Below are 8,288 nucleotides of genomic sequence, written 5' to 3'. Positions count from 1 at the left end.
ACAATATCAACAAAATGTGCTTTTATAAAATAAAGAAAACAAACATGATGCGCTTTCTGCCGTCTCGTCTTTAACAGGAAAGCTTCACAAAAATGAACTGAATCTCAGTGAAAAGATGCCTCACAGACATGATAAATATATCTATATAAGTACTTAACGAAATAAAACATACCGAAATCTCTTTCATTATAATCATAATCCGTATAGATGCATTTCTTAAAGTTTTAATAACTCCCCATGCTCCAACTTCCCCCTGATGTCCTGCATGGTCAACTGTCACCTGTATGCTGTGCATATATGCGTTGCGTATTGTGTAGGCGATGTATAATATTTATAATATAACCATTATAACAGTATTTCATACAGTAGCCTATGTGTACTCTGCGCGTATATGGGCACGATAAAAGGAGAGAAGCTAAATGAGCCTGAGCCCAATCTGTACAAAAAAAAATAAATGGCCCAAGCCCGGCCGAATGGACTCAGCATGTCGGGACCCGACGGGCTTGCAGACCTCTAAGATATATTACAATTAGACTGATTACTCTTATGGAATTAACAAAGATAAAATTAGGGCAAAATATTAATAAGCAAGCAAATGTCTGCATACAGGAACATTAAAACTAAAGCAAGTCATTTCTGCATGAACTAATATGTCTTTGTAACTGGGAAAACATTTTAAAATGACTTAACACTTTAACAGCCTATTTCAGTTGTTAGTAAAAGCACTAACACTGTCATGCAGCAACAAAAGATGCAAGGCCATGGATGGCAATGCACAGAACCATTGGGAGGAAGCCCTCTCTACAGGTAATTTCTGAGGTTAATGTGTCATTCTCTTTCCTTAGTAAAACATTGCATGACTTAAAAAGTTCCTCTACTCTGTGGAATTCATTGTCACTTTGGAGGAAAACAGGCATGGTGTCCTTGCAGATAGGCATATCGCTAGTAGTCAGATGAATTACCTAGATTTACAGAGGGAAAAAAAAATTATTACATGTATATTTTATTTTAATGTTTTTTTTTTCAACTACTTTAAATTTCTCGCAAAGCATTTATGCAGAATCTGCATTGGCATCCAACAATATTAAACTCACTAAATCCTGTAGACTTTGGAGACCTTCAGGAGTGCAGAACGTCTCTAGCAGGTCCAGTCCAGCATCCGTGAGTTCTGAATCAAACAATAAAGTGTATGAGTGATGACAGACACTCTATGTACATATGAAACCTCTGAGTTTAGGTGCAGTGCTAACCCTCAAGAGCATTGATCAGCATTTTCATAACATTCATAAGCTCCATGCTCTGCCTGCTTGCTTTTGTTGAGCATCCGTTCTGATGGGATACAGCTGCGTGACATCCATTCTGTTCTTCTGGTACGGGGCTTGATCCATTTAACTCAGATTCCAAAAGAGGATCACTGTGATTGGCTGTTGATACCTGACATCCATTATAACTGGACATTGACGTTGATGTGGTAAGTCCACTCTTGTCAAGTTGTTCACCCTTCAGTAAGTCTAAAACAGCATCAATGATCTGGCTCTGTTTTTCAGACAACTCGTTGTTTAAGAAGCACGGAGCTTCACTGCTGCTTAACATCTCAAGCTAAAAAAGAAAAAAGAAAATGGGATCAGCTAAAACAAAATATAAGTGATACAAAGAGGAAAAAACTGTTTGATATCTGTGTAATTTTTCAGTTACATGACCCTCGACTACTTGAAATCTTGAAAAATGAAACGTTTACTTTTTAATGATATTCAAACTAACACTAATTATATAAAAATATAGAGGAGAAATTAATCTGTGTGGGTACAAGCACAAAATAGAGAAATTATGGCACATGTAACCTTTAAACTCTCTTAAAAATGAGGGAAAAGGTAAAATCTATCGTGAAATAATATTTTAAATCATCCTACACTCTCAGAAATAAAAAGCTACAAAAACTGTCACTGGGGCGGTACTACATTTTTGTACCTAAAGGGTCCATTTTGGTACCTTGAAGGTACATATTAGTACTTAAAGTGTACATATAAGAACCTAATAGGTACAAAAATCACCCCAGTGACAGATTTTGTACCTATTTCTGAGAGTGTAAAGGACAGAAAATTCACCCATTTAAGCAATTTCACAATGTCCTTCTGCAACCTTTGTACATGATTTAGCAAGCATTGTTCCTTATACTATTACTCACTCTATCCACCAAAGCAGACAAGACAGATCTGTCTGTCAGAATCTCCCTCAACAGGAGAAGGATGGAGGAACGGCTTTCAGCAGACAAGTCAGCCAGTGCACAAAAGCTAGTCTGAACATCTGCAAGTGCTGCAAAGAGACCACAGATATGCATCTCAGAGTGCCTCGTTACTATTATGGCCAGAACCAGGAACTTAAAAAAGGGAAAGAGAAATTCAGAGCTAATCCTACTCCTGCACAGATACCTAAGCAGAACATAAAGGATCTGAAAAAACACACCTTTTTTTAGAGTTGTAAGTGGGAAACCTTCCTGGATCAGTGGCCACTGACCATCCACCTCTGAGAAAGTGGGATGGGGATTCTGGGAAATGTCATCTGATTCCAACCCACTGGGCAAAACGCACAAATCTAAACTCACACAAAAATCAAAACTCAGACATGGAAAGCCCAAATGCATACACAGCACATTTTTTTTAAATAAACATAATTCATATAAATAATAACAAATACATATAAATAAAAAAATAATAGTAATGAATTCAATATTTGTTGATACATGTAATAAAAAATCAAAAGGAACTGTAATAATTTCTCAGCCATATTCAGTAAATGTCAGTAACCAAAGTAGCCGTCACTTTCGACGGTCATTTCAATGACACTGTAAGCCATCACGGTGTCCGGTGGGATGCGTAATGCAGTCTTGGAGCCATACTGAAGTTCACCGCTGTCTTTCATGCACTGTTTTGTCATGATCTGAAACACCAAAGACACAGTTAATTCTGTGTTGTTGTTGTTGTTATTTAGTATTACTTATATACAATTAGAATTTATTCATATTTTGAATTAGCATTTATTTTAATATTTTCAGTTTTGATTTAAATTTTAGTAGTTTTGTTATGTGCTTTTTATTTAGTGCAGTTATGTTTTTTTTATTTCTGTATATCTTGAATTTATTTTTATTTCAGTTTTAGTAAGTTTAGTTTTTCTCAATTAAGTTTTAAGTTTCTGTTTTTTTATCCAATATTTATATTTTATTTCCGCTTTATATTAATTACTGAAAATTATTTGAACAGGAGATTTATTAATGACATGATATGATTTGATAATAACATTCATTAATGAAACTCCTGATCATTACCATTTAATCACTGAACACACTACTTCTTACAAACCTCAGGAAAACCAACCACAGCTTGGCAGCTGGCCTTCTCCAGATCGGTGTAAGAGATGGAGCAGTCGTGGGTGGTGAAAACTCGCTCTTTAAGGAGTGTAAAAGTCATGTTTTTTTGGGGGGACTGCTTGAAAAAAGAGTTTTTGAGGTCCAACTTCCTAAGGGGGTCATCAAGGTAAAAAGCAGAGGAATGAATATCAAAACCACATCAGAATTTTTATCTTATATGCATCAAAATGTCAATTTTGTCATCATATACTCATCTGCATGTCATTCCAAACCTGTGATTTGAATAGCTGAAATGTTTTTAAAATATCTCCTTTACAGATTTTGAATAACATGAGGGTTCAAAATAAAAATCATTTTTGAATGAAAATTCCTGTCAAGAGATACCACAAGGTTCAAAAAAAAAAAATTTTTTTTTAATTAAAAAAAAACAAAACATTCTCCTTAGTTTGTAATTAACATTCATTTTAGTGGGTCGACATCATATTAAATTGTTTTTCTCTAACCTTCCTCTAGTGAGCTTCAAAAGAGTGGGAATATCCACATCTTCCTTCTTAAGATTCCCGAGGGATAAACTAAGTTTCGATGTGCCCTGTCCATTCGCATTTATGCAGACAGGAGAACTTCCCAACTCTATAGATCCAGCTACAGAGGTATTGAACTCTCCCTCAAACGATACAAACTCTTTCTCCTCGCACACTGATCAAAACAAAGAAAGATATTAATTTCAACAAGGACAGATGAAAGACAGCTCCATTTAGGCATATTTTGAAAAAAATATGTTTCTTCTGAGAACATACTGAGATACTTATTCACTATGCACTTTACCTGGTTTAATCGGATCCCCTTCCAGCAGGTCATTGAGTTTGAATCCTGTGGGTCTGTATTTAGTTTGCTGCCAGAACCAGCCTTTCTGGGTTTTCTGCACCACCGCAAGCACCTGGAGTTTTCCGGAATCATTTAGTCTGGAAGACGCAATCAGAGCTCCCTTATGATCTATCTGTCGGACCAGCTTCTTTGTCGCTTTGTCAAACATCCTGCAAAACACATAAACAGACAGCATTAAACCATAGTGGAAAATGTGAGCACTTTCACTGACTTTTCTCAAGCATTGTTCCTTATGATAAATGCAAACTGTATAAAAGCAGCAACTGAATTATTTATTAAACTTTTCCTTGCAGTAATTCCAAATATATACATTAATTTTGATTACATGATCCTTTATTAGTTGTGAAACCAATGAATTATCATAACATATGCAAACAGCAATTCCACAGCAGAGGCCAAACATAATAAACCAAAAATAAACAAAATGTGCACACAGCAGTTAGTGAGAAGTTCTCCCCTCAAGCCAAAATCATGAAGTAATACCAAATACAGGAATAAATAACAGAAGAGAGAACAGATGGATATGAATAGCACGGATTAGCTGAGATTAGCGAAAGGTGAAATAAATCAAATCTTACAATGGACTGCTGAGAAGGGCTGAAAATAGCATTTCAACCACAGCTGTGCACTGCAGATGGTGGCTTGTAGGTGTAACAGATATGGTTCATCATGTAAATAGAATAAGACAGTGTAAAAGCTTTAGTGTACCACACTAAAGGGCTTAAACTGGGAGAAAATTAGGGTAATTTTAATTGAGGGGCTTCCAGTCAGTGGAACTCTCCTGACAATGAGCCAGTAAAGCTGTAGTGACATGTTGTGTTTATTAAACAGCATTACTGAGTTATGAACAAAGGATGTTAAACAAGTCTGAACAGGGATGGGCAACTGACGTGCACTCTAATATAAACATTCACTAACATTAGCAATTAATAAATGAAAAACTGACCATGAAAACAGCATTTTCCAGTCAAGATGGTAAACAGATTATCTTTTTTACCAAGTTCAAGGGGAAACATTTAGATTGTTTGGAAATCTGTATTTTATTTAAATCGCCATCACACCACTGCTCACAAACAATGGAAATGCCAGAGGTGCACTTGCCTCAAATTTCAAAGGTAAAATTCATAGTCAACAAAAGCTTTTTGCCAAATGCATGACAGAAATGTTTCCACTGAATTATGTTCTTTTCAGGGTTTCAGCGGGTTAAGGCCATGAAAACTCTTAAATGGTACAAAAAGTCTAAATTGTAAGAGGTCTTTGTGAACCAGTGCATCGACAAAAAGCTAATGCATTATAAAAATCTAAACAATTAGGACACTTAAGATATATTATATATGTTATTTCATATAATAATTAATTGATAACAATTGTTTAAAAAGAGCCTATTTGATACTTCTGACTCAACTCTTCTTAAAAATTGCTGAAATGTGAAGTGCATCTTAAAAAGGTCTTTAAAGGTCTTAAATTTGTTTTAAAAAATCCTGCAGATAACAGGTTATTCTATGGTACCATTTGGAATAACTTTTTATTTATTTTTATTTTATTGAATAAGCCCTTTTTAACTGTCCTCTTAGGTTGTTTTGAGAATGCTCTGTAGGCCACTAATAAAAAAGGACCTCTGTACATTTGTTTGTTGCAGATTTACAGACAATGCAATTGAGATGTTTACATTGGCTTGTTTGGGTAATATTTCTGTCCACTGACAACAAAGCTCTCCTTGTGAATAACTGCACAAGTTTTATAGTTAATAAAATCTTTAAAAACAAAATTACATTAGTTATACTTTAATTTCCTTCAGTAAGAAGGAAATTGAGTAAGACTGTGTAAAAGGTGTGTGGACGTGGATTAGTAATCTGGCCCCTTGGTATAAAGGAGAAAAATGCCGGCCCTCTTTACTATCAAAGTTGCCCATCCCTGCTCTAGAAGCCTCCAATATCTTTTTGAGGCTCCTCATTTTAAAGGAAAAGTTCACCTAGAAGTGAAATGTCTGTCATTATTTACTAACCTCACGTTGTTCCGAACCTGTATGACCTTATTAGTTCTGTGAAACATAAAATAATATATTATGAACAATGGAAAGGTCATATTGTCTGTAAAGTTACGGTGAATGGGGCCTGGAGCTTGCAAAATCCTTTTGAAGCTTGACATCTCCAGTCTTGATTCTTTGTAATTGCATGGAAAGAAAGTATGGAGGGACCTTTGCAAAAATAAAAAATACACAGACTATCGCGTGCTCACGAAAAACGTTTTGCTAGCTCACGCGTTGCAGCTTCCAGGACGCGCTCTCAGATATAACAAAAAATGCTGTGATAGAATCACTGTTTGGACATTTATTGGGAGTTTTTTTTTTTTCATCCAGAGTTTGTTTTCAGTTCTGATTTTAGTTAGATTTATTTTTATTTTTTTTCACGAAAACCCACTTCATATTATCTACACATTCAATGGCACTCTCCTCGAAGACAGTGAATATACAGTTATATAAAAGTTACAGATAACTACATTGTCTGCAAATTCATTAAAGAAGGGTTTGACCAACCAGTTAGACAGACTTATTTACAAATCATTCAAGCACCCCAATCCTAGCCATTTATATATATTAAGCCATAATATACTTTTGATTAATATGACTAAATATTGTTAAATTGTAACGAAATTAACGATCCATCTTTGATTGTCGAAAGAATTTCAGGTGCAGTTCCCTCTCAGCCAATTAGATTTCACAGAGCATTTTCATCAGTCAGTCGTGGAAGTCTGATTGGTTGATAACTTTTGACAACAAGGTTTAAGCCCAGGTGCGAAAATAGTTTTTATTAATTAATAAGTGCAAGAGAACGGAGAGATTCGTGATTGCAACGGACAGGTTTTAAGTGCGGGCACACCCTCTGGGCAAGAGCTAAATATATCAAAGAGGCTAGTCTGGTTTTGTGCAAGAAGGAGATTAATTATCGTGCGAGCAGAGAGATACGCGCTCGCGCATCATATTAATGTACTTTCGCTCTACAACAGTGCACTCTCGACATTCGTCCGTAATATGTTAGTGTAAAGTACCTATACCGGAAATTAAAACTGCATGTGTCCAATTTTTTATTTTTGCAAAGGTCCCTTTAGGGCTCCGTAAGAAAGACCAACACAGTCTTCATGTGTGTGTTCCACAGAAAAAAAGTCATTGGATGATGACAGAACTTGAACTATCCCTTAAAGACTAGATTGTGTTCATGTAACTTTAGTCACAGTGGGCACAACAGAGCAGCATTGCCACTCCCTTTACATTACATAAACATGGGCATTGCTAAGTTTGTTTACATTTTTAAATTCATATTACATTACATTAGCATACATAAAGTCATTTAGTCAAGCATTAAATTTTGTGCTCATAAATAGATTAAATATTTTTCATTTGTTTAGAAATACGCACATGTCACTGTTAGAGAATATTCTGCAGTCTGTAGATCCACAGCCAAAAGAGAGCGGAAACAGCGATAGTTTATGAAAAAAAAAAAAAAAAAACGATTTGGTTTAGGAGACAAATCCACACAATACTTCTCGTGTCAGAAAGTCCAAAAAATCAACATGTGCAAGCACATTTAACCGTCTGCTCGAAAGTCCCCTCACACGTAATGTGATAGGGTCTCGTTTATTGGCTGTCTATGAGGAGGAGGCGGTGCTGAACCTCATATTGTTGATTTCTGGCTCAAGGTTGGGTTCCATAATCGGAATCATATGAACGAAGTGAAACCGTGAAACAAGTGAAATTCTTTAATGCGAAGTTTCGTTGAGTAACGTTAGCCAGTCTGGTGGCTTGACTAGATGGTTTGTGAACGATCATTCTTACAAATAAATGAACTCACACAGTTCAAATTAATAATTAATTGTAATCAAAAGTTGGGAATGGGGATGCTTTGTTAGCAGTTTTAAAATCCAGAATGATGTTTTTGACTGTATGCATCGTACAGAATGACAATAAATAAATAAATAAATAAATAGACGTGATAAAATAACTCTGGATATGGTGAGGTGATGGGTTGTTTGTATAAACTAA

At 35.5% G+C, this 8,288-nt stretch overlaps 1 protein-coding gene across 3 annotated transcripts; it reads right to left on the bottom strand.

The window, feature by feature from the left end:
- Nucleotides 1-524: 524 nt before the first annotated feature.
- LOC109075023 (gasdermin-E-like) lies at nucleotides 525-7,844 on the bottom strand. Of its 3 annotated transcripts, XM_042776590.1 has the most exons (12): nucleotides 7,665-7,844; nucleotides 6,255-6,290; nucleotides 4,828-4,890; nucleotides 4,190-4,400; nucleotides 3,868-4,060; nucleotides 3,357-3,513; nucleotides 2,805-2,937; nucleotides 2,464-2,592; nucleotides 2,186-2,313; nucleotides 1,251-1,599; nucleotides 1,095-1,168; nucleotides 525-962 (listed from the first exon to the last, which is right to left on the bottom strand). In XM_042776590.1, exons 4-12 carry the CDS (start codon nucleotides 4,395-4,397, stop codon nucleotides 735-737), a joined length of 1,599 nt encoding a protein of 532 aa, XP_042632524.1. In that variant the 5' UTR covers nucleotides 4,398-4,400; nucleotides 4,828-4,890; nucleotides 6,255-6,290; nucleotides 7,665-7,844; the 3' UTR covers nucleotides 525-734. The 3 variants fall into 3 exon arrangements, with proteins under 3 accessions (XP_042632524.1, XP_042632522.1, XP_042632523.1); XM_042776588.1 differs by lacking the exon at nucleotides 4,828-4,890 and having other exon boundaries at nucleotides 7,665-7,843; XM_042776589.1 differs by lacking the exons at nucleotides 4,828-4,890; nucleotides 6,255-6,290.
- Nucleotides 7,845-8,288: the final 444 nt, after the last annotated feature.

The sequence above is a fragment of the Cyprinus carpio genome, chromosome A19 (genome assembly GCF_018340385.1).
Source record: "Cyprinus carpio isolate SPL01 chromosome A19, ASM1834038v1, whole genome shotgun sequence".
Taxonomy (NCBI): domain Eukaryota; kingdom Metazoa; phylum Chordata; class Actinopteri; order Cypriniformes; family Cyprinidae; genus Cyprinus; species Cyprinus carpio.
The sequence above is the reverse complement of the archived record's forward strand: the minus strand, read 5'-3'. Positions and strand labels throughout refer to the sequence as shown.

Excerpts from the sequence above, each read along its gene's own strand:
- LOC109075023 (XM_042776590.1), bottom strand. The coding sequence starts at position 4,397 with ATGTTTGACAAAGCGACAAAGAAGCTGGTCCGACAGATAGATCATAAG. Across the intron at positions 2,938-3,356 it reads CTGTGGTTGGTTTTCCTGAG|ATCATGACAAAACAGTGCAT; the intron begins GTTTGTAAGAAG and ends TTGGTGTTTCAG. Across the intron at positions 1,169-1,250 it reads GCTGATCAATGCTCTTGAGG|AACTCACGGATGCTGGACTG; the intron begins GTTAGCACTGCA and ends TGTTTGATTCAG.